The 26,314-nt window shown below is 45.8% G+C and overlaps 2 protein-coding genes across 6 annotated transcripts in view; one reads left to right on the forward strand and one right to left on the reverse strand.

Annotated features, from left to right (window-relative positions):
• Positions 1–364, reverse strand: part of LOC144145564 (maternal embryonic leucine zipper kinase-like) — a 139,720-nt gene extending 139,356 nt beyond the window's left edge. Inside the window, exon 1 of the mRNA XM_077677213.1 lies at positions 41–364. Within this exon, the coding sequence (XP_077533339.1) occupies positions 41–107 (67 nt within the window). The 5' untranslated portion in view covers positions 108–364. The remainder of the gene's footprint in view (positions 1–40) is intronic.
• Positions 365–507: 143 nt separating this feature from the next.
• The window catches only part of LOC144145571 (uncharacterized), a 37,463-nt gene continuing 11,656 nt past the window's right edge, over positions 508–26,314 (forward strand). For 3 of the 5 annotated variants that reach the window (XM_077677225.1, XM_077677232.1, XM_077677238.1), the window contains exons 1-5: positions 509–648; positions 1,049–1,180; positions 1,265–1,396; positions 2,298–2,517; positions 16,020–17,111. In XM_077677225.1, the coding sequence (XP_077533351.1) occupies positions 631–648; positions 1,049–1,180; positions 1,265–1,396; positions 2,298–2,517; positions 16,020–17,111 (1,594 nt within the window). In that variant the 5' untranslated portion in view covers positions 509–630. Of the gene's footprint in view, positions 649–688; positions 915–1,048; positions 1,181–1,264; positions 1,397–2,297; positions 2,518–16,019; positions 17,112–26,314 lie in introns of those variants that run through there. The other 2 variants (XM_077677246.1, XM_077677253.1) reach the window with 2 other exon arrangements.

Consider the following 26,314-nt stretch of genomic DNA (forward strand, 5'->3'; position numbering starts at 1 on the left):
CCCCCCCCGGACGAAGTAGAAGAGAGAACACACCACATACCTGCCCCTATGGTCTCCAGCAGAACATACTGCTCGTCAAGATCGTCCGACCGCTGTTTGTCAAGCATGGCTGAGATTCTTACCTCCGGAAGCGCGCGTGAAAGAAAGAAGTCGTTGACAGCGACCTTACGACGGGCGACTAAATAATAACAGAGATAGCTGACAAGTGCGGAAAGGAGGTACGAACAATGTCCGGCATCCGTAAAAGGCCAGTATGAGGTGGGGAAAGGAGAAAATAAGAATATTTTTTAGTCGGCGCGATAATACGGACAAACCTGATTTCAAACCATTTGAAACATTACGCCCCGCAAGAAACGGAAATGACCACAAAGGCGGCTAAGCGCCAACGGATGTTTCCCTGGCGGCGAAAAATACACCACCTGCCACAAGTCTGCTTTACCAGTGCGAGTGCACCCTTAGTATTATATTAATTAATAACGCAGTATTACAGTTGTAATTACGTTTCTAAGTGCAAATTGTGGTATCTTCTACAGTGAAAAAACACGGGCACGTGTGGATGCGTCACAACGACCTTGTTTTGTCATTGGTTTTCTACATCCCGCATGGCATTCTGGGTCAGACACGAGTGTCATGGCGGCGGTAGCTGAGGTGTGTTGTTGTTTCTTCTTTCTTCTTTTCCTTACTTGCTTAAGTTTACTAGCACATTTGTAATGGTTGGAGTGTTTGGTGAACACAATTCAAGCTCATTTCTCTTCATTATGGCAACTTCTGTTCTTACGCTTTAGTTAGACGTTTGTATATGGCAAAGTTATGGTGTGGGGAGTGCTACATCGCCATTTTGTCCTTGCTGCCTTTTGAAAACAATACGGTTAAATTTGGCATGCCCCTTTTTGAAACGTATCGCGTGCCACCCGGTTTGTCAATTCGTGCGTTCACTTGCAACATTTAACGCTTCCGAAGACGGAAAGCGAGCGTAATGCTCAATGGCGTGGTTATCGCGCGGGCTTTCCTTGTAATATGCTTATGTTTTTGTTTCGTTCATTCTTAGACATCGGGCCTGAAGTCATTTGAGTCTGGCAATGGCGCTGCAAAATCAGCAGTTGAAGATGACGACGATGATTTGGAGGCGTTACGCGCGGCAGCTTTGATGTCTATGAAAGCCAAAGCGAAGCATAAACCAGTGAGTATCCCAGCAAGCGTACAGAGGCTTTGTTGCATGTGACACGGTACCAATGCTTTTTTTTTGTTTTGTTTTCATTTACAGAATCCATCAAATTCCGAACCGCGGGTTTTTTCCTTGCAGCACTCATTAAATTCCGAACCGCGCGAGCGACCTGGTTCGAATCCAACCTACAACCGCTTCCACCATTCCAATCAGAGGCCGTCTGCTGGAAAGGTAAGCTGTGCATATGCTGGTCTGCGCAGCGTTTAGTCTGAAAAAGAAAAAGGTTTGAATTAGTATCTTTGGCAGCCTAATTTTGTTTGCTTCTGTTCGAACAGAACGAGGCATGACTTGACCTGTCATGTCTCGTTTTGTAGCCGTTGGCACCGCACAATTTAAAAAAGCACTTTTTACTAAAGTACAGAACAGGTAAATTTACAGTTTCTTTTTCTCTCCTGCACTGTGTGCTAATGCACATTGTTTGACATGCGCTGGCAGTATTGTGTTATAGGTCCAGACTAAAGCAGGAAACAGGTAGGGCATGTAACCGCATTGCACAAACATGATGAAATCACATCACAGCTCCTTTACTCATTTTGCCAGACCCTGCAAATCTTGTCAGTTGCGAAGTGTTTGGATGTTGTCAGTCATCATCGTGGTCATTAAAGAACTGAAAGGGGTCTAAGTTAATCTAGTGTGCCGCTACTGTGCCCTTCGTAGCCAAGCTGTAGCCTTGGTAGCACATAAAATAATTTTATTTTTAGTCTGCGTGCGACTGCAGCAACATGCTATCCTAGACTTTACTGGGAATTCCTTGACTTGAGAAATCCCCGATTAGTAGGTGAAGCACACCAGAGCCAGGCAGGGTCTATACCGTTTCCCAAGAAGTGGTGTGTCCGCCAGTGATGAAATGCATGTGCAAGTTAATGTGCGAATACATATTAACCGGTGGGATTTTCCAGTAGTTTTTCTCAGTCTTGCTTCTGATAACAATGTCATGCTTATTAGGGTGCTCTTGCTGGGAGTTCCCTTGACAGTAGACAGCTTGGTCAAACTAGGAATTCCGGGGAGCGCATGGGAAACATCTAGGGACAGCTTCCCCGTAGGTGTCCCTGACCCGGTGTCCTCCTTGCAGCCTCTGTTCAATTGGAACCAGCACACGCGGCCCAACCTGATTGTGATCCAGCCTGTGCCGCTGGAAGGCACCGAGGCAGCACCTGCACGCAGTGCCCCGGCCGCACAGGCGGCACCACCACCGGCTCCCCAGAAGCTGCTGCTGCCTCAGGACCGCTGGTGTCCGCAGCGGGGCCAGGATTCTCCCGCCTCTAGTGGCACCGGCCAGTCCAAGCGGAGGGGTACGCTGACTTACTGCTCTTTACTGGTCCGGGCAGCTGGGATACTGGCGGATTTTTACACACTGGTGCATGTTGGCAGCGTGGGAATGCGGGGAGGGGGGGCAGGGGCTGCAGATGCATGGACTAGAACGGACCTCTCCTGTTGTCTATAGAAGTAATGACAATATTGTTCCTGCACTTCATTGTAAAGCTCAGAAAAACAAATTGCCCTCCCCTAAACCCCCTTTTTTGTGTGTATGTGGAAATGCTGTTTGGCAAAGCAGAGCAGCTGCCTCTTTGCTGGCACCCGTTCTGTTTTGTGTTGAGGTGTTTAACCTGTGGCAGAAGTGTGTGTGCAGGGTCTTTGTTGCTCGCATGCTTTGAAGATTGCTGTGGGCTCTGATTAGATAGATACACCATTCATGTCACAGAGGTGTTCAAAAAAAGAGGGCTAAGTTAACTTTTGGTGTATTTAGCATTGTAATTCTAGTCATTGTACATTTATTTTTTCATTGTTCTATAAACATTCAGCTTACCTTTCTGTTTGATATTGACCCACATGGCATTTTATACACCATTGGCCTCATTTTATATTTCTATTTTTCTCAAGAGACCTATTTGTTTTGTTTTTTGTTGTTTTTTTGCAACTATATGTTGTGATAGCCAAACACCATTCTTTTAAACAGCTGTATACACAAGCACCATTTCGTATTGAGCAGCTGCCCTAATACTGAATCAAAATAGTGTAAAAAATGACATGAAGATGAAATTCTCTACTTGGAGATCAGTGATCAAAAACCCCGAAAAACGAGTGATAGGTTTGGTTTCACTATTCGAGGTTGTCCAGGAATTCTTGCAGCGGTACACCAGAAATGTGGACATGGGGCAGCCTGCAGGGAGTTAGAACTAGTTAAGTGGCATGGAAAACTGATGAAGGAAAATTGGGTCGGCAGAAAAAGCCCCAGAAAGTGACTCGGAGGAGGATAAGGAGGACATTGGAGGATAAGAGAGAAAAAAATTAGACAGAACTAGTGTTTGGGGGATGGACAACACGTCGATGCCCCATGTCGTTCTGCATTTCATTTCGTCTTAACCTGTTCACACTACGTTTTTTTACTTGAGTCACGAACCAACCTGCTCAGTGGAAAGAAAGTTTTGTCAAAGACACCGTTAGCATTGTGGCTGAAATGGGTGGGGAGCCAGCCAGGGCAGTTTGCACCAAGTGGTGAAAGGGTGGAGTGGTGTCCGTGCCTAAATTAAATGTAAAAGTTATTTCGGACCCTTTTAGCCCAAAACGTTTTTGAGACTTTTCTGTTTTTTTTTTTTTTTTTTTTTTTTTTTTTTTTTTTTTTGCACGAAAAGTTTGACCACTCGAAACTAATGGCCATTTGCCATTACTGTGGAAATTGGTCGCTGTGCCACACTAGTTGCACTGGAGCACCGAATTCGCAGGTAAATACGCACCATATAGTACGGGTGTTCACTTAGATTTGCTCACGTCGCCGAGCTGCACTTTATTTAAAAAACATTTGTGTCGGTACATGCGAGATGGTTCCGGGAGTTCTTATGTGCACCGGTGTTTCTTTCGCTGCTGTCACGCGATTCGTACAACGTGCTATGCTATGGAGGGGCGGTGTGCAGTTCACACTTGGTGCGCAGGCGGGCTGTCGTTACAGCAAAATTTGGGGCTGTGGGTATTTTTCATAGAACAGATCTGCAAAAAGCCAAAGCAATAACATACCGCGAGCTATTTCTTTGATGTTAAGTGGAAATATGTGTGAATAAAAATGTGCACTCAATTTCTTTGTGACACATGTCATTTAAATAAAATAATTTAACTATTTTCTAATTCTCATAATGGCACGATCCAGTACCTTGTTCAATTATTGTGTTGTCATTCAGGTTACAGGTATCTCCCATGGTTTGCGAAAAGGTGCTGCCGTTCATTCCTAGCCCCTGTGAAAAACTCTCCTGGGCTGTAGTTAGCTGCCGATACATCTATGTCCCAAGCTGCCAGAAAAGTTTTTTGTATCTGAGTTGTTCCAGACTAGAATTTTTTTTTAGCCATAAATATTGTGTTTAGTGTCATAACTGCTCCGAATCAGTTTTTCTGTGTAAAATTGAAGATCTCTGTGCTCAAAGATCTCGATAGCTAATATTATGAAACTACAAGAGGCAGAGAGCAATGCGTAAAGATGAGCTAAGCACATTAATCTTCTATCCTGCCGTGGGCATCTGTCTGATCGCAATGTGCCCAAACCTTGTTTCATTTTAATTGTTTGGGGGTACCTAATTTTCTAGGTTTTAATTTCAATCCATACATTGACATGCCTTTGAAAAATTTGGCCTGGAATATGACTGTGGCAAGATCAGCTTTGAGACCCAGCCGGAGAGGTGCTTGCACTGTGAAATGCCCATACTGTTTTCTGAGAATACTTGTGGACCTGCCAAATATTAGTTTTATCTTGGACTTTCAGTTTTTAGGGCTATATGATGTCAGTGGCGATTTTTTTCCCCCAATTGTGTGTCACTTTAGCCTTGGATTTATGCTGTGTAATAGGCCCTGGTATTGAGTTCTACAGTACAGATTTGCAATGCCATGTTGGCAGCAATATAAGTTTAACCCTATCATTCAATCTGGGGCATTAAAGTTTGCTGGGAGTTTGCCAAGCGTGCAGGCCTCATTGCTCACAAAGTTTTCGGTTGGCACAGAACAACTTCTGGTTACGCAATGTCATAAGTGTATCTTCAGGGTCTGTCTGGCCCAACATTACGTCCTGGAACTGCTAATTCCTTGTTTGAAAAGTCTAGAATACTGAGTGTTCTTTTAAATCTACCATTGGTTTTCAATTGTAAAATAATGTGGAAATGCAGTAAAAACATTTTTCATTGCTCATGTTTCAGTGCAAAGTAAATGTACTGCGCAATAAAGGATCAAGAATTGTGTTGAAAGCTTTGAAACTATCAATGGGAAATCCAACATAGTGGCAAGAAGGGGCTTATTCTTGGAGCTCGCCATCAGGGTCAGACGTGTGATCATAAGTAAGTGCTTGTGGAGATTGTTAAGGTGAAAGAATATTTCACAAGGATACTAGCACGAAACTGTAGTCTGGCAAAGGAACCTGACCGCTCATGACACGCCACAGTAGGAGTGGAAGTGCTTTATGCTGAGAGGCTCGGAAGTATGGGTTATCACACTGGCTGCATTCTGGGTGAGGCAGTGACTTTGTAGCTTTCTTATTCCATAGACAGCACGAGGTCGCGGGTTCGATTCCCGGCCGCGGCGGTCGCTTTTCTGATGGAGGCGAAAAGCAAAAATGCCCGTGTGTACGAGATTTCGGCGCACGTTAAAGATCCCCAGGTGGTCAAAATTAATCCGGAGCCCTCCACTACGGCGCGCCTCATCGCCTGCGTTGCGTCGGCGCGTTAAACCCTACAATCAATCAATCTCATTCCATAGACTAAGAACCTTTCGGGTTTTTCCAATTCAGATCTGGAGGTCATTCTAACAATGTAGGACCTCGGCTGGTTGGCATGACTGCACAGTCCACCCTTTTTTGTCGTCTCCACAATGCAGAGGGCAGTCCTGAGCTATGCAACAGCGACCAAAGTTTTGCCTTTGCCTCAGTCTAACTACTGGCTCTCCACTTGTACCAGTCATCTAATATGTGAACGGTATCACAGTGCCCAGCTGCCAGAGTTCCAGGGGCTTTCACGCGATCACTTTGGCTGAACCTGTCCATTCTCTTGAAGTGACGAGAGTTCATTCAGTGGCTCTTCTGTGACGTACTGCTCTGAAACGTCTTTTTAGGTTAGAGTTTGTTGACTGCGCTGATCATGGGTGCCTTAGATGCAATCTTTGTCTGCAGATCGGACATGCTGCTTTTCATTGTGTTAGTCTATCTTTTTTTTGACGACAGCATCCGCTCCTATTTTTGGTGATGCAATGAGTGAGTTGTCTTCATCCTTGTAAAGTGGCTCCTGTTGCTTGTGAACTGTACCTTGGCAAAAGTCATTGGAAGGGTGAGGTCATTTTTCAAATTTTCTCCTGAGAGGCCGAATGTCTGAAAGGTAGTTCTTGCTGGTCTGCCCACTTAAATCATTCAAACCTGATGTGAGCCTGATAGTTGAACTGTTATGCGAAATGCTGGTGATTTTGGTTACACCCACTCCGCTTGCGACACCATACTGTGTTTGTACCCAACGTTTGTTCAAACGTAGACAAGAAATGGCTGCCTGAAACCTTGGACAGATTGGCCATTGTTGTAGTGAGATTACAGTGGAATCTTGACGATACGAATTTCGGGATGATACGAATTTCTGATAAGTCCCGACGAAATTGCATTGTTTGCAATGGGAAAAATTTAGGCTCTTACGAACGGACCAGCGCGGCGGCCCGGCAGATGATGCGAACGAGCAGCGAGGCACCCACCTGCCGAGCGAGCAAGTGACGGTGACGTACGGGCTCTCTCTCCCCTCTTTGTCGCTCTTTCTCCGGGAATGGCCGGGCTTTTGTTTTCCACTCGCAAAAATGCGCCGTGAAACCACGCGCACGCTGCGTGGGGCGCGGTCGGCCGTGGCAATATGGCGGCGGCTTCGGTCGCGAAGTGGTGCGAGGAGCTCGAGCGACCGCTTCTAACGGCTCAAAGCACTCACGAAGTTTCTTGTGCCGTAAATGAGCTAATAATGTGGGTGAAAACGGTGCTATAAAACATCATCCCTGCCGCTAGTGAAAGCGCCTATGAAATATGTGCCAGGGTGCTAAGCCTAAATATCTCCGGCGGAGCCAGCCGGCTGCCTCAAGCGCTTCGAAACTGCCGCCATGAGGCGCACGCCTTCCCGTTGGCGCAAGTCGTCAGGCTCCTCCCACTGCCGTGCGCGTCGCGCGTCATTTTCTGACCAAGGCACAGGCGGCCGTGGGCACGGTATTGCCGACGCTCACGAATCGCGTGCAAAAGCGCTCCTGTAGTGAGCTTTGGCACCGCGAGTGAGGAGACTAAAGTCCAGAAGAGACCGCTCGGCGACATGGAGGGTAAAAGAAAGTAGAGAAACGTCACGGATTTCTTCACGCGAAAGAAAGAAAAGAAATAAGCGAAAACTTTTTAGTGCTCAATTTTTTGGTCTGTGTTGGTTCATACGAATTTAGGGGGATACGAATATTTTTCGTGGTCCAGCGAGATTCGTATCATCGAGATTTTACTGTATCACCTGGTCATTGTCCTGGAATGTATTGGCCACAGACTTGGGTATGTTCTACGAATTTCCACAGACGGTCATATTTCTCTGCATTTGGCTGTGGAAGGCATTTAGAGAAAACTTTGGCTTCACGTAAATTGAGTGTCGCACTCCACTCAAGCCCCAAAATATCTTCATCAAAAGTAGCAAACAATTGGTGCAGCTAAATTGGGATATGGGTGTCTGTCACGGCCATTTCCATCGCACTGTTTCGACCAACCCTGTTGTGCTCAGTTGCATGTCCCATGGCTGCTAATTTGATTCCAGACATGGGTGCAATCATGGCTACCGCAGTCGTTCTTCTGTGTGCCAAGATTACAGGACATGCTTAAAATTCCCAGGTAGTCTGAATCTGTAAGCCCTTTATAGTGCACGTTTTACAGCCGAGATGTAGCTTACTGCACTAGCAGTAGTAGTGTCGCTGCACAAAAACATGGCACTGTCATCTGTGGGAAGCCTCGGAAAAAGTGGAGAGGGGGTGTGAATTCGGTTCATCAGCCCAAACCTGCTGCACATACAACCAAAATCTCACTGCTAGCATAGACCCCACCACATCAATTGAGGCAAATTTAAAGTGAAGCTTTCTCTGCCTCACTGATGGCGACTTTGCCCCAAAACGCACTGCAGGAAAGCCAACTTGCACATTCGGTTTCCACAATGGCACATCAAGCAACTAAAGAAAAAAATGCTTCTCGCAGTTGGAATCGAACCTGGGTCCCTGGCATTTTGAAGCAGGGGCGGTATTCTTGAGTTTTGTCCCTGTTGCGTCCCTTTCAAAAGTGTCCCTTTTGGCGAGCCCCGATTGGCTAAAAGCAAACAACCGGAAGTGACGTAACGCAAGCGCAACAAACCTACTGCCAACGCCCACTGCTTAACCGGAAGTACGTCACGATGAAAGGGACAGTTACGAGAATACCGCCCCAGATGTCTGATTGCTCCTATCCGGCATGGTTTAAGCAAGTTGAACTGACTTTGACTCGGTTGCATGGGGGGGGGGGAAGGTTCACTCATTAACCGTCTTTTTTCTTAAGAAAGGGGCTTTAATTTTTTCATAGTTTCTTGTTCTGTCATTTGTATTGTTACAGCAGAACTAACAATGCAAGGGATACAAACTAGAAGATACAGTGGAACCCTGGTTATAGGTTTCAGGTTTTACAACAGACTAGTTGAGTCCCGGCGAAGTCCCTGTAGAAACCCGCGGTTATCCGACACGATCTCAAGCCTGACCCACGTTATCCGGCAACCCGTGTGCAGTGCGCGACCGATGGGCGAACAAAATGAGTGCCACTGACCTTGAGCCCGCTCAATCGATTTTCTCCGACATAGCTTACTTCTCCGACTCATCTTTTGTTTCTCCCCTCCAGCAGCGGCCCGCTTCTCTGCACAATCGCTATCCCCCTCTTTTCGGTGTCGTCTCTTCTTGCCTTGTTGCGCAGCGGTCGCAGGGGAAGTGTGCAGGTGTTCATTTCTACCACTCAGCTGTGAATCTCCAATGAGGTTATGCTGACGGGCTTAGGCTTCCACATGTGTTTGTTGTGATCGTGTGTGCCATGATTTGCACGGGCTGACAGGAATTGCGGCAGTGGACTGCGGCACAAGGTTTGTTGATTGGCACCAGCACTTCATTATTTTTTTCGCATTTGCTTTTTTTAGGGATTTGGGTGTCAGAGCCCTGCAAAACATTATACTCGGGGACAACTTTCTGTGGTCATGGAGAGAAAGCTGGGGAGTGAGGGGGAAGGTGGAGCTAACTGCTCTGTTTTACTGCGCCGAAGTAGTTCCCGATAAACTGATTTTGGTTTGTTTCGGCGTGACAGATATGCATTTGCTACAGTTAATTTCTTCGCATGAGCTCCATGGCTGAGTGCACTGAACCACGATCACTGAGCATGTAGGCACATTGGCGTCTCCTTCATCACGCTTCATTTGTTTGTAAACACAAGCCAACGCTTTGACTGGAGAACTCAGACCAACCGTGGACTATACCGTCCAACTCTAGCATTCAGAAAAGCACGGAATTTTGTCAGTGCTGCAGTTTTGAGGGCATGCACTGATTTGTAAGCTCTTCTGGAGCTGAAAACTGGGCAGCACGAGCGACGTGTATTGTGCTTGCATAGCGCGGACACGGTATACTGAAGGAGCAGCGCGCGCACACGCTCACTTATGTCGGCAAACTGGCTAACCGATGGATTGCGGAACCGGTGGAGAGTCCCGGTTCCATCAGTTTCACTTCGGCGTACACTTTCCAAACCACTTGCTTCATTTGTTTTGACAGCTTTTGCTTCTCAAGCTTCTCCAAAATCCTATGCAGAGAATGAAGTGGCGAGCTGCCAAATGCCATCAACAAGGACGCCATGTTTGTTTGTTTTTTTCTTTCTTTCTGGAATAGAACCTATGCACCTCCAGTGGCGATGGCCACAGCTAAAATTATTCGGAAATCTAAAAATCATGCTCTCTGTTTCATATATTTTGGCTAGTAATTTAGTGACATTTTCAATCCGGGCTAAAACATAAGAACTAAATATTTTTTAATTGCTTAGGTTACAGCCAACCAATTATTATTGTTGAACGACTTCCTGCGGCGCAGCGAAATGGTGTGGTTCGGCTCTGAAGCCTTCACTGTATCGCCGCAGAGAGAGAGAGAGAGAGAGAGAGAATAAACTTCTTTATTAGCAAAAAAAAAGAAAAAAATGTGGAGTGGTGAAAGTTGTCTGCGAATATAGTTTGTAGTTTTTACATTGATGTTTCTTGCAAATTTGTAGTGCAAAACTGTATTTATAGAGGTAATTGTTTGAGTTTTACGACACCTGCATTTTACGAAGCTTTTTCGCGGTCCTGCGAAAGTCGTAGAATTCGGCTTCTAACAGCGTGGGAAAGTACAAACACACACACACACACAAAAAAAAAGCCTCCCTAGAGCTTGTGGTGTTCTCATTCCTTGTGCTAGTCTTTCTTCCGCACTATGCAGTTCCAGGTATACACCTACTCGCCCAGCTTCCAGCCCTCGTCAGGTCAATAGGAACTAGATGTTAAGGTAGGCCCTAATTCTTTAAATTTGCATTACTGGCAGCTGGGATGCCAGTAATGCAAATAGGAGTAGGTAGCAAAATAGGCTAAACGTATTGTTAAATATCTATGTGACTGGTGAGTAAGGAAACGACAAGGAATGTGAGTTATAGGACAAAATGAGCTTGGTTTTAGATGTTTAAGTGCTCTGTTCATACTGTATAACTCAAGCCTGTCCTGTTGCACTGACCAGCGGGAAAATGAGAACACTGACAGTCAAATCGGTACAAAATGCGCATCCGTACTTATGGAAGGAGGATTTTTTTCTTTAGTGTAAATATATGTTCAGTTGCTTTATATTCAGTAGGTTTTAATATACAGAACAACACATGCACAAATGTGGACTAAAGGTGCAAGTAGGTTCCATCAATGTTTTGTTGACCTCCAATGTTAAGTGTGTCTTCTCAACTCGTGAGTATTTGTACTTTGGGAACAGCTTTGTAATAATGTTTGGAGCTGCGTTTTTTTTTTTTTTTTTTTTGTATAAATACCCGTCAAAGCCACACTCTCTCTTCTTGTACTTATATTAAAGCACAGTGATTGGTTTAAGACAAAAGAATGGGTAAATAACTGCTACAGTTGCCTTTGATATATCGCATATCAAACTCAGACTTGCATCCGCTTAAGACCAGGTTCAGCACTGCCATTCCGTGACAATAAAAACTGGCACCGACCAAGAATGTTTAAAATCCAAAAAAGACGTTTTGCGAGTATACCAACTGACTTGGCAGTTGACGCATGCGTCACAGCCCTCGAAAGAGACACAACTCTGCCAGAGCGCACGCCTATTGAAGTCTCGGATTTGCGGCGGCTCCTGAGGTTCTGCCTTGAGAACACGTACTTCACTTTCGAGCGCACGTTCTACAAGCAGGTACATAGGACAGCGATGGGCGGAGCCGTGTCAGTCACAGCAGCAAATCTTACGATGGAGTCGCTTGAGCAACGTGCACTGAATTCGTTCTGTCCTGCGCCCAAAACCTTTCTTCGTTACGTAGACGATTGCTTCAGCGTGATCAAAGAGGAGGCACTGACTGCATTCACAGCGCACCGGAACAGCATGGATGCTGCATTCAGGTTTACCGTAGAGGTAGAGCAGCATGGCAAGCTTCCGTTCCTGGACGTCCTGGTAAAGCGCAAAGGGAAATCCTTGACGTTCAGCGTGTACAGAAAGAGCACCCATACGGGTCACTACCTGCATTTTAAGTCTCTGAACCCTGCCTCCCACAAACGGTCTGTAATCACCTCGCTTGTAAGCCGTGCGAAGAGGTTTTGCGAGAAACCGGAAGATGTCACCGCCGACATACAGCACGTGCATCGGGACCTCTCTGCAAGTACTACCCTGACTCATTTGTGTGCGCAGTGGAACGTCCTGCGCTGTCCGGCAACACACGTCCCAATCGTCGTGCTCCGATACCGTATGTTCCTGGAATTAGCTAGCACTTGGCGCAAGAAAAAATGCGCCGTTTTTTCCGGAAGCGGTTCCGGAAAAAACGGCGCATTTTTTCTCGACTTGAATTTTCTATTATTTATTCCTGCATAAAAAAAAAGGCAATCATACCTCATTCGGCACTATAAAACACTGTTAAAACGCCAAACAGCACTGGCAATAAGGACTGCAACTTTGATATGTGTCCTTACGGAATCCCTCGTCCCGTACGTCTCTGTTCTATATATATATATATATATATATATATATATATATTTTTTTTTTTTTTTTTTTTTTTTTTAAACGGGTGCAGCACAATGTTCATCACAGGCCTTCTGGATTCCAGAATGTTGCCGCTTTCTCATAGTGTGCGTTCTACGGGGGTGCACTGAGGGAAAGCGATTACTTCAGTAAGGAATAGAATTTCGGGCCTTCATCAGTTAGTGGTGACAGTGACAAAGACCACGACGGTGGTGGAGGCAGCACCGTACGGAACATTACTCTTGTGAGCTGTGCATTTTGTCGAAAGGCAATGAATAGGTAGCGAGAGACATCTTTCCTGGCATCTAGATGTTTCCATGCGCAGTTCTCAATTTCATTTTCCTGCACCAGGCTGCTCCAACAGCATGAAAAGATTGCACTTAACGGTTCCAAAACAGCCTGAAAAGCAAATTTTAACGCACATGTCAGTTTCAGCAGCCCAATTTGACCACGGTATTTTCCAAGTAGTCCGTTTTCAGTAGGGATGAGGCGATTAGATCCTGGCATCGTTCAGTCAACTGAGCCCTCATCTTCTGCCTTCTGCTCCCCTCCTCTTTTGTCGTTGCTCACTCACAAACGTACAAATGACAGGAAAAGAAAGACTGAACCAAAGCAAAGGATAGCTTCTGAAGTGCAATTTGCTTCGCTTGGTTTCTTGATTGGGTGTCGCTACAGCAACAAAAACATGGCCACGATGTGAAGCAACTGCTGTGTAGTTCAATTGCTCAGTGCATTTCACCGATCTTTTCTGTGGTTTAGGTTATGCGGTCAGCTGGGCTCCCGTTTGGTTGTTTTGTCTGTTGCGGTCCTGAACAGTGACGCAGGGATAACACTTCAGGACGTGTGCCAGATTACGGGAAGGTGCACGGCTTTTACGACGGAGTTCATTGAAAACAGCTTGGCACCTGCAACTTTGTCGTGCTTCGTTCCTGAGGGTGAAACTTGGTGCATGCGTCTATAATAAGGGTTCCTGAAGTCAACTTTTGGACTCGTAAAACACGTAGTTATTACTGGCTTTGACAGCGAGCTTGCGAGCCTCGACATGCCAGAAGTTGTGCACGTTCCATCGCTACAACGTGTTCGGGCAGCGCCTGATAGTAGAAATGGTTGGTGCACGTGGCTAAGAATAATTGAGTGTCTGAAGGAAAGGTATCTGAAGTGATGTAATACCCCTTTCACACGGGCACTTTCAATCCGATTGAGTCGATCTGGATCGAGCTCAGTCCGCATCAGTCGCTGCTACATGGCAGTTTCAATCGCGATGGAGCCCGATTGCGCTGAAATTTAATCCTCATTTCTCAAGCGCAATTGAGGTTCCAAGCGCGATCGGGCGACAGCGGTGACACTCTCGTCCCCGCTGAGTAATGGCACAAAAGGTGACAACTTCAACTAACGCCACAAATTGTATCAAATAACTTTACCCAAATAAGCATGCAGTAACGTTCATGTAGCTCCGTATAACTACTACCATGCAAAGTTACCAAACGTCGGCCACGAAGTACATTTGTAGCGCCATCTGGCGTGGGTGAGTGCAACCAGTGCAGCTTCTTGATCGGGATCAAAACCTGCCATGTAGCAGCGGCGGTGTGTCGAGCGCACTTGAAAAAGTCAGTCACGCTTAGCTTCAATCCGGATTGAAAGTGCCCGTGTGAAAAGGGCATAAAGTGGTTATTGAGCGCATGTAACTATAACGAGGTATTGAAGTGAAATTTAATGCCAAAAGCGAGGTGGCCAAATATAGCAACGTTACCCAAATTACGATTGGGTGAATGTGTGTCGGGGATTAAGGGCTGGTGGGGGGCTGCGAGCGTGTCACCTCGCTTTAAGCAACTTTTTTCATGGCTCTATGCTCGTTCGTACATCACGGTCTGGCATTACAAAAATATTTCAGCATTCAAACGAAAAAAAAAAACTTACGATTTCAAGTGAAAAAGAAAAAGCCTTACGATTTCAGCATTTCTCAGTTAGATATTTTTAACTGCCCTTTACATTGTGTGTGCTTACAACCTCAACAGAATTGAAGAAACTTGCAGAAAGGTAATGCAGTTTGGCCCTTATGGTACTCTGTTAAGAAATCTTTTTCTAAAGGCTGTTTTGGGGTTGTGTTTATTCCAAACTGGTTTAAAAGTGTACTGGTCCCCCAAAGTTTCTACAGATTTGATTTTTTAAGCTCCTAAGATAATGTATTAAATGTGAACTGCTCCAAATCAAGGTTCTGCACCAAAATTGAGATTTCGCTGCTTGAAAAACTGCTCTCAAATCTTTCTGCTGTCTTACACTTGAAATAGCTGTTTGAATCTCGCTGCTAGCAAGTTTACCATGCTGTGTGGGCTTTGTGGGGTAAGGGTTAAGCTGGGTTTTATAACAAAGTCCTTAAAGGGACACTTGAAGTGTGAAAACAAGTATGCCTGTATCCGTAGATTATCGTGCCTTGAATAGAATTGTACTGCCAGTTGCACCAGAGGCTGTGAAATAAGGCAGGAAAGGCTAAAAGGTGCATAAATAGGCATTGTCGCCTTGCAACTTTTCCTTACTACGATTTGTGAATTCTTTACTACAAATTATGAATAGTGAAAGGGGGGATTGGAAGTGCTCCTTCGTTTAAGCATGTAAATGTATCTGATAGTTTTTGGGGGACGCATGTTTATTAAAAAACACGAAATTCATTTAGTAATGTTGAAACATGGTGGCTTCGATTTCGGTCAAATATTTTTTTCTTTGGTGCGGGAAGGGCAGTCGTATGGTTCATGCGGGCTAGTGCGAGAGCTTTACTCGGTGTCAGGGTGTATGGTTACTTGAACCAGCCTGAAAAAGCATGAATAATGTAATTTTGTAGCGTGAAAGTAAACGCTAATCATCCAAAGTGATGTTAGCCATCTTGCTTAATTTGGTAATAGTTTAATGGTAACATTTTGCTTAATTTGGTAATAGTTTAAATAACGAAACTTTTCAACAAGTGAATCGAGCCAAGCTTTTCGAAGAGCAGCGTTGTGGATTGTTTAGAACTACACAACATGCTGGTGTAACAACTAAAGAATTGTGGAAGGTGTGTTTTTTTTTTTTTTTTTACTTACAATAAAAAGGTGTGCGGCCTTTGGTGTCTTTGTAACTTTATTTTGGAAGCCACATTTGTGTGTATGTTTTTCCGCTTCATGGACAACATCCACATGTGCAGTGGCACTGCAGCTTGAGGGGTGCAAGGGAGCCATGCAGCAATGAATTTGGGCCAATATGCCTTGCAGAGCCACTTCACATGAAATGAAACAATCGCTTGGGGTGAATGCTCTACATGCATGAGTCATTGTGTACTTTGAATTCCTTGAGCAACTTTTGGAGCAGTTTGTTTTATTTTCTATGCTGAAATTAAGGGACCTGATATAGTCGTGCTTTTCTGTCGGAGTAACTCTGTGCTGGCCATACGAGGGTCTTTGCGGGAAGGCTGAATGTCGCCTAGCATAGTTTCAAGTGTTGCGGAACATTTTTAGAGCAACACCTCTTGGGGCAAAACACTGATTTGCGCCTTTGTCCTTTTCAGCATCGGGCAAATTCAGCCACTTTGAATCTAGCTCTGAGAGTGAGGAAAGTGACGACGACCTGCTCCTGTTCGGCTCGAACTCGTCTCGGAGTGACGCCAGTGTTGATGGACGCAGCTCTGACGATGATGATCAAAACTCTCTCACGTCCCGCGGGCAGAGCACGCAAGAAGATTGTTTGGACGGTTGTCTGAGCGAGTCTACATCAGACCTGCAAGTGTGCCCTTCCCCTAGGCATGAAACATTGCCGGCCTACCGGGCTGAGTGCGCAGATCAACCCGCTGATGCGTGCAGTGCAAAGTGTACTACTATGGAGCATAGTGGCTGTGATGGCAGTGACAGTGGAGTTGCTCGCGCGGTGCCCCCCCAAAGTGGTGGCAACTGGAGTAAGACCTCAGAGGAGGAAACTGTAGTGACCTTCACGGCATTGCGGACTCCGAGGAAGCAGTTGAGTCCTGGCAGGGAAGAGAAAAGCAGCCTTCCAGTGCCAAGTGAAAGTGCTTTGGCACTGCCATCGGACTCCGCTGACCAGTGTGGGTTATGCAGTACAAGCGACAGTCCCAGGAGGCAACAGGAGCGCAAGAGGAGCCCAGTCACGGAGGACCACGAAGAGAGGAAAGGTGATCCAACATTGGAAAATGGAGCCAGTGTCAATAATCTTGTAGGTGCTGCCGACAGCCGGAAGGAGGACCGATTGGCACAGCCTCTGAGAGACAGGCACGGCTCCAGGGAGGGAACACCTGGGAGCTCCAGAAGTGTGGACAGCCAGGAGCGTTCAACGAGCTACCTCTTTGAAGCCAGGCGGCGCAAGTTTGAGTCTCGGGAGCCAGTGAAGCCTGCGGGGGGCAAGATAGTTCTGCTCAAAGGGCAGACCAGGACTGATGGGCGCAGCCCTTGCCGCAACACCTCACCACTCCCGTCCCCGCCGGCTCGGACAAGGTCACGCAGCAGGAGTCGGAGCGGCAGCCCACCCTTTCTGCGTTCTGTGTTGAGTGTAGTCAAGCGAGGCCCTGCTGAACTCTTCCCATCGTGCGTTGATGCCAAGAAAAAGCGTAGATCTGGGAGGACAGTGGAAATCATAGTACACAGTGTTGGTAAGTTTGCTTTGTACGGTTATGTCTGGTGGAGAGTTGTGAGCAGAAGTAAAAGTGTCAGTCGGGCATTTGCGGCAGTATATCATTTGATTTACGGCACTGAGTGCACTCCTTGCTTGTCTTTGTCAAGGTAAGTTGTAGCACCAATGCCTCGGGAGGTGCCTAGAAATGTTTGTTCTCGGGATTATGCATGGAGTTCTTGCTGGAATGTTTGCATGCCCGCAATCACTTTACCGTGATGCTTGCAAGTTAGTGCTTCACCTATGTGAAGGCATCCTGTTGCTCACAAATTAATGCTGCACCTACAGGAGTGCAAGGTAACTTTCATCTATTAACGAGAAACATCCTTTCACTGCTAGTACAATTATTTGTAGTCGGGGTAAAACCTCACCCGTTCACCCTCCACCAAATTCAACGACTGTGGCACCGTGCGGTAATGTGTGGCCTACTTTGAGTTAGCATGTAATCGAGCATAAGATCGCTATTTGAGTTTGATGCTTTCTTAACGGGACCCTGCAGCACTTATCATCGACTACTAGGAATGTATTTTGGCGTACAGTCTATTGTCCCAGCAATCTCTTCCCCCGAGAATTATAAAAATCCATTCACTATCACCGAAACTACACGCGATGATAAATCGCGCATAATCGTTCCCTCTCAACTCGACCGCAGACAACGCGACGAAAGCTGTGCGCTTTCTCCCGGAGAGGGGGAGCGACTCGTGGCGTTCTCTTCCGGGGCGTTGATATATCACAGGCCGGGGAGTTTCTCCTTTTCTCCACAACGTGGAGGGGTCTATTTCCGGTCTGGTGCAACAAAAAAGCAGGCATGGATGCCTGCTTGCAAGCGCGAGCTCGGGCTGGTAGGTCGTTTTTGAAGCAACAAACGTTTGTTGCTGAGTCGTCTGGTTAAAAGGAAAGTATTGAGCTCATCACTCAAACTCTGCGCGCACTCAAAGCACAAAATAAACGGCAAAACTGTTCCTACAGGTTCAGGCATAGAAGAGGTTCGTACACAGCGCCGACAACGGCGGATCTTCACTGGAAATGCGAGAAATTAGCTGCAAAGTTGACCAGTGTTAGCCGATCGGACAGCCATGGCCTCAGTGTCATTGTTTAGGCTATGCAAGGGGTGCATAACAAGGAGAACTGAAGAGGGCGCGGTTGGTTTTTCCGCATCTTTCACAGCAATTTGCGCACTCACCGCTTCACGTGCACGTGTATATTTGGCTCAGGTATTTCTGGTAGTGTAAGCTAAGCGTCGTGCAGGTTCACTTGCACTGCTCAAAGAGTGTTGCAGGGTCCCATTAAATATAGCTGCATTTTTGCTCCATGGTATGGTTGGCCAACCGTTGCAACACAGCGAGTGTTCTGGCGCCATATTGCTTTCTGGCCGAGTAATCATGAGGTTATGATATAGGTGGCAGCGAATAGGCCACAATTAAGCGACCACGTACTTGCGGCCAGCAAATCTTGCTACTTGCAAATAAAATGAGCTACGTGCACCACACTACGCGACATGCCAGCGGGCGGGCCAAAGTGAGTACAAATAAAATTGCATGTCAAAACGTATTGCTGAATTAGTAACCCATCCTGCCCATGCCTTCGTATTGCTGTTTTGGTGTTGACAGCATTACAAGTTTTGGGGTTTGCAACGCCATTGGTTTCTGTTGTACTAAAAGTGCGAGGGGAAAACTTTTTTTTTTTTTTTGACTGCTGGAAAATAGTCTATGATTATGTTGCTTAACTGTAATACTAATCTTTAGCAGCTACAGCCAATAAGACAATTAGGACTAAAGTTGCTCCACTCCAGCTCTGAATAATGTGGCAAATTTGAAACAAGTGAAGGTTTGGTAGTGTGTTTAGTTTTCACACATCTTACGCAAAAATTTCCAAATTTCTCACTAATGCGTGTAATATTTCGCTCATATGTTCCTAGCGGTGCAATCGAAAGATCATGCAGGTTTATTTGCAGTGGTCAAAGAGTGTTGCAAAAGACCTTTAAAGCTCTGCTAGCCTGTAATAGCAACCTTGTGTTTTTTGTGTGTGTCATCAGATATTTGGGCGGAAAAATCTTACCATAGTTATGCACCCCCTTCCCTCGTCCAGTTTAAACAGTTCTAACCCCAGTTATAAAGCAAAATCTCACTCTCACTGTTACATATCTGCTTAAGAAATTTATTGTTAAAAAAGAGTTATGTCGAGCCTTTAAGCCATCATTTTTAGCTTTGTTGCAAGTGATCAAATTTGTATCAGTTCTGAACGTACTAGTACTTTTGCCTCCCTGCCAAGAGCAGCTTGAAGGAGTACTGACACCAAAGTTATGCTTATAAAAACTGATGTGGTTTGCTTAGTGACAATGCCACGATACTTTCCGTGTAGGAAACATTGGTCGGAACCAGTTTTAAATTGATGTCGCTGTTGTCTCCAGGAGCCAGGAAATGGCGGCTTCTCTGGTGACATCAAATAAGCCAGTGGCTTCATGGATGGAGGTGTGCGATGTATGCGCTTTTCCCGGCTCAGACTTAGTAGTGGTCTGCCCCTCCTCTCTCACTGACGTGTGTTACTTGGCAAGGCAACCAAGTCGATGCACAGCCAGATAATGACAGGAAGTGAAAACTTACACTCTTCCACCTCCCTTTACCTCCAATCAAACCTCTGGGCAGTTTCAGACCCATTCCTGCTGTATGCAGCAGGACTAATCCTTTCATCTAGGAGAGAGAGAGGGAGGAAAGGGCTTCCATTGCGTGCTGTGAAGTAGGCTATAGGCTACAAAGGACTTTGAGAGTTGCCTTTGATTGCATTTGAGCTCCCAGTCTTCCTTAAAAAAACAAAAAAACAGTGACCATCTTTAGGCCCTAGAACCCCCACACTTACTCCCAAGCTATCGGCACCTGAAGCGAAACTGATGACATGAATGGCATTATAATTCATTATTGGTACCTTCTTGCCCAGTGTTCGCGTGTTATACTTTATGTGCGAACAATAAAAAAACGACGAGTGGCACCTTAAAAACATCCTGAACTGTAATGAGCTGGTCAATTTCGGTCATACCTTTTGTAGGGCTGCCTTACATTTTCCAAATATAGTCACTGGAATTTCTTAACCAGTATTGATAAATGTGTGGATTAAGCCATGCTTACATATAATCTGCAGTGTTTTTTTGCCTACTTTTGCCTTTCCAGGCAGGATTTTTTAAGGTTGGCGTACAAGTGCTTTTTTTGTCATTAAAAAACCGTGATTTATTCTGGGATATCGTGAAACAAGGAGCCTTAAAAGATGGTGAACATGGCAGAATGGCCTTACTAAAACAGCTCCATCATTCTTGTGCAGTCTCTTGCACTTTATTGGGGTGCATCTTATTGCACAGGCTGCAGCCAGTGAAAAATAGCTTCAACAAAAAAAGTTTCAACAAAATGCAAAAACTTTGGTCTGTCACTGTGTCTGCGGTTCGATTCAACCACTCGGCCGAAGTGAAAGAGTGCTTGAACACAAAGAATTATAGGCAAGACTTTTCCAAACTACCCAAACTGCTGTCATGGCTCAAACATGTCCGCATTATTCACTGCAAGGGCAGAATATAAGTGCATAACTTAGAGGGCTAGCATTCTTTTATTTAAGAATACAGGTTTTTTTTTATATAGCAAATGGGAACGATTACATGTCAAAAACGGTGTTGAAGAGAGGTGGTTAAAGCTAAGCAATAATGCAAAAGATGCTGACACGAGGTGTTTCAGAGCAAAAAAAAAGAAAAATGTGCGTGCTGTCCCAACAAATGGCGTGTGAGTGGTGCAAATGTGGAAAAATTTGAATTGAGCAAACTTTTATTGCAGTCATAATTGTTCATGGTAGGAGCAAGAGGTGCAGTTGCGTGGCAGAGCCATCAGACAGTCATCTTTTGTCGACATTTGGTGTGAAGCAAGCAGATTATGGGCCTTTTTTTTTTAAATAGATGCATTATCGATTAGTTTTTATGGCACTCCCTTGAAGTAGGAACCAACCACGAGGAGCCAATGGATTTTGGTATTGCGAGCCAGAACGAGTACCCAACGGATTTGGGTATCGCTGATGTCGGCCCAAGCTTTCAGCTCTTATGTGTGTGCTTTGCCAGATGTGCTCATTTGTTGCACCTACTATCAACAAAATAGTCTCTTCACCAAAGAGATTGAGCTTGAGTACCCTATAATGCATCGCACTTGTTAACGGTCTGGGGGTGATACAATCTAAGTTGTTTCACAGGGTTTAGTTTGGCCATGCACGCTTTGGTAATGGGCCCACCTTTTCTGGCTTGTGCTTGCTGTCCCAACCATTGCATACCTCGTACAACCTTGCAGTTGCGAGCCTGACCTGCAGGCAAAGTTGATAGGGCCACCATAGCACCCTCCTTCGGCAAAACGGTATATGCATGAAGGACGCAGTTTCACTGTTAGATATATGGTGCAGGAAAAATCCAAAATGCAAAGAAAGAGAGCAAGCTTCTGTAAAGATAAGGCAAATGGCAGCAGCTTCGTTTGTACAGTTTGGTATTCGTACAGTTTGCATTATGAATGCCATAAATTTGGGACAGGCTTGAAGGCAGGTATCAAAATGTGCGCATGTCTCTCTCCCTCCCCGCACTTACCCCTTCCTCCTGGGTGTAGTGGAATAAAGGAACTGGCCTGTTTGGTACCACAGTATGCTGCTGGAACATAAAAACAAACATGGCAGCATCTGCCAGGAAAGTTAAAGCCCGAGCAGTGACCCGTTTTCTGCATTGAGGGGGAACAATGCCAAGGAAATTGTGCCGAGCTGGTAGTGGTGTGTGGTAATGCGCCAGCTTGTTGCACTCTTGTGTGAAATGGCGTAGATGATTTTAATGAAGCCTGGATGACAGACCAGAATAGCCAACATCCTACAATGTTGCGCAAGTGGAGGCTCTAGAGCTCGCTGGTCGGCAAATGACTGTTGAACAAATCGGGGCAGCGACATAATGTGCATGTGGGTCCAGTACGCATTGTTCACAACAACCTGCACATGACATTGGTTGCCTCCCGCTGGCTTCCATGCTTGCTTCATCATCATCATCATTAGCCTGTCTTCGCCCACTGCAGGCCAAAGGCCTCTCCCATAGATCTGATATCCCGGTCCTGTGCTAACTGCGAACAATTTATCCCCGCAAACTTCTTGACCTCATCTGCCCATCTAACTTTCTGCCGCCCTCTGCCACGCTTGCCTCCTCTAGGGATCCACTCTGTTGCCCTTAATGACCAACGGTTATCTTGCCTTCGCATTACATGCCTTGCCCACGTTCATTTCTTCTTAATTTATACTAATATGTTCTTAACACGCGTTTGTTCCCTGACCCACTCCGCTCTCTTCTTGTCCCTTAATGTTACAACTATCATCTTCCGTTCCACTGCTCGCTGAGTCGTCCTCAGTTTAAGTTGAACCTTCGTAGTGAGCCTCCAAGTTTCTGCATCGTAGGTGAGTACCGGTAAGATGCAGCTCTCATACACTTTCTTCTTCAGGGACAATGGTTGGCTGCCATTCATTATCTGAGAATGCCTGCCGAATGCACTCCACCCCATTCTTATCCTTCTAACTATTCCTGCCTCATGCTTGCTTATGCCACTGCAAAACGACTTTAGGAAGTAAGCAGCCGCAAATGTTGTGGGAGCTTTATTTAAGTGACATTGGTGACTTTTTCAAGCGCCTGAATTATGACCAAGAAACGAAATCGCAAGGCAAACAGTGGTGGCATGGGAGTTCACCAGCGCCAAAAAAAGACACGAGGGCCAGGACTGCAATCATCAGTGCAGGTCATGCTTAGTGGGTCGTGCTAGGACTGCTGCAATGGTTTCCTTACATATTGTGCCCACGAAGACCAAATTATCTCTGTGAGGTAATATTGTGAGCTGCTCGCCTTCTTGCGAGACATCATCAAGACCAAGGGCAGAGGAAAGTTAAGAAAAGGTGTTTGTGATAACACAGCGCCAATGGTAACAATTGTGGCCTCGGGACTCAACATTACTCCCCCATCCCTCACATTTACCAAAATTTCGCACTTAGCAACTCCTTCCTCTTTTTTTTTATTTTTTTTTAAAGGGACCCTGCAACACTTTTTGTGCAGTGCAAGTAAACCTGCGCAATGTTTATTAACTGCCAGGAACACCCGAGCCAAATATTACTCGTGCACGCGAAGCGGTTAGCGCGCAAGTCTCTGTGAAAGACTCGGAAAAACCAACCGCGCTATCTTCAGTTCTCCTCATTATGCACCCCTAGCATGGCCTAAACGACATCATTCGAGCCATGGCTGTCCTATTGGCTGTCGCTGGTCAACTTCGTGGCTTATTTCTCATTGCCTGTCCGTCGTTGGCACTGTGTACCAACCTCTTCTATGCCTAAACCTGTGCGGATAGTTTTGCTTTTCTTTTGTGTTTTGAGTGCGCGCGGAAATTGAGTGACGCACTCAATATTCCCCCTTTCAACGAGACCACTTGACAACAAACGTTTATTGCTTCGACCAGCTTGAGCGCGTGCTTGCGAGCAGGCAGCCATGCCTGCTTTTTTGCAGCACCAGACCGGAAATAGACCCCTCGACGTTGTGGAGAAAAGGTGAAAACTCCCTGGCCAGTGACATATTGAAGGCCACCAAAGAGAACGCTGCAAGCTGCCCCCCTCTCCGGGAGAGAGCGCGCAGCTTTCGTCGCATTGTCCGCGGTCGAGTTGAGAGGGAACAATTATGCGCAATTTCTCATCGGTTTCTCATCGCGCGTAGTTTCGGTAATAGTGAACGGATTTTCATAATTCTTGAGAAAGGAGATTGCTGGGGCAATCGACTTTCCCCCAAACAACGCCGCCTGTATAATCATTGCCTAACGCGAGAGCGAAAAATGGCCAAACAGCCACCCTCCTGCTGCTCTCTCCTACCCTTTCCCGCTCTGTAGCCTTCGTGCGTGCTTTCTTGTCTGCCAGCCAGTGCCACTTCTCGGAAACTATGCAAAATAGTGGACAGTTTGTCTAGCGTTCCCCAGGCGGCGCTCCTACGCCTTCTTGTTTATAACTATGCCTGTCTGTCTTGGTCTGTTGCTAATAAAACCGAGTGCGCCACAGCAGATGCAAAACCACTTGTGGTGCTGCAGGCTGATGCCGGCTTTGCGCTCTTACGTACTGGGATCACGGGCCCCGAAGTTTTCTGAGTGGGACATCCCCCCCTCTGTCCCCTCTAAGTTTCAGCCTTGTTTTATCCACGCTGTTCACACTCTGCATCGGTACGCAGTTTTAAAATTGAGGACTGTACTGTAGAAGTGCCCTTACAGCGTGGTTGGACACTCAACTCTTGTCCTTTTGTTTTCTATAATCTCCTGAAATTTGCAAGCGCGATATTTTTTTTTTTGAAAGTAATGGTAGAAGTAAGCTCTTGAACAGAAAATGTGCACGCGATTTTTTCTTCCCTAAATCCTCCAGGGAGAAATATATCAGTAAAATACTGGCTGTACCATCCGTAAATATTGTTGCTATGTTTGCTGTTTGCCTACCTGACAATATGTTCTTGCACTATTTCCTACGTACGAAAAATGCAGCAGGTATGAAGCGATCGAGCGACACATTGAACGAGATCCCCAGTGCTCCCCAGAACTAGAGCCTCGTCACAGCTAAGATGTGAGCGAAACGGCTCTTGAAAACCAAGAGGCAAGCTGACAGACACCTGTTGTAGAAGTGGGTGCAGCGTTCGCGACTCGCGAGCAGTGATGTAAGGCGGAACGTTCGTCGGCGTGCGCCACGTAGCGGATGAGTGCCTAAACTAAGCGTTCCTACTGTTGCCATTGAAAAGCAAGCGACGCGTTAGGCAATATTTATACAGGTGGCTTTGCCCCAAAATACATTCCGAGTAGTCGATGGTAAGTGTTGCAGGGTCCCTTTGAATGAAGAACTCGCTGAGCAGAAAAGTTTTTTGGGACATCAAGGAAGGGATTGTTCAAGTGAACTCAACTCAATGCTGAGCTCAACCTGCGGCAGTTCATCCACAGGTGGCAAAAGTGTGTAGCCGGAGGGGTAGAGATAGATAAGAGTAGAAAGATACTTGTCCCATCGCTTTATCTCTCTGTGCCTTCCTGGCACATCCTGTGGGGCATCCAATGTGTGCACCTGAGAGGCAATGCATTGATTAGACACTGATTCTGCTATTTACCGTAAGGGTGTATTTGGTGCTGCAACTTTTAGTAGGACTCTGAAACCCGTAGTATCATCAATGTCTCATTAAAGCTTCATGTGTCAGCTTAGGTTTGTCTATTTTGGGATAATCTTGAGGGAGGTCGTTGCATTTTCTTGGCGAATCACTGTTGAGTAGCCAAGAAGCTAGGTGTAATCAACCTACATAGTGTTTGCCAATGCTCATCATCTTTGTCATCAATACTGGGTTGGCCAAGTAGCATATGTGCGTTTCCTAGTCAGTAAGCCAGCCGTCACCTGAGCTTGGTTATGTGGGTTATATCACAGCATAAACATACCTAAAGCATACAAAACCACCCGAACTGAAATAAATAACAGGCAAAACGGACCTGCAATAGTTGAAAACCAAAGTGTAGAAAAATATTCAACAGAAATATCCGAAACGGGCCTAAAAGGGGGAAACCCGCCAAAACGTACAAGAAGCAGTAGCTGAAACTGGCAAAAGGCAACGAAAATACCCGGAATCGCATTTATAATGCATAAAGATGTCATAAATGATTATATGTGTGATAAAAAATGTTAATTTTCAATTATGACAAACCCTTGTAAATGAAAAAAAAAAAAGCGGTGACGGGATTTGAACCCGGGTTAGGATGTTTGCTTCGCAGGAGCGGAACTACTACACTACGAGGCTAAGCGATTCTTGACGATTAAATTGAGGGCTACATGCACGTGGACATTGCTTTAAAGGGACAGACAACCGATTTTTGTCGAATATTTGCTCTCTACCCGAAATGGAAGCCAGCGTTTTATATAGCCCCGTAACCACTAGCAATTTATAAACAGACTGGCAGAAATAATTTTAATTTGGCACCAAACTTTCTGAAATCAGAACGGTGGCGGTTCATAGTGTAGAAACTTGACACTACAATATGTGTCCCGGTCACGTGACCTGCAAACCTAGCAGATACTTTTTTTAATGTTGTTTTGAAAGTTTTAAAGACACGCCGCCGCCGCTGGGTTACTCTCAGTGTGGCTAACTGAGCCTCCATG

Source organism: Haemaphysalis longicornis, unplaced genomic scaffold, assembly GCF_048455015.1.
Source record: "Haemaphysalis longicornis isolate Haplotype H1 unplaced genomic scaffold, Haemaphysalis longicornis Haplotype H1 scaffold_1, whole genome shotgun sequence".
Lineage (NCBI taxonomy): Eukaryota > Metazoa > Arthropoda > Arachnida > Ixodida > Ixodidae > Haemaphysalis > Haemaphysalis longicornis.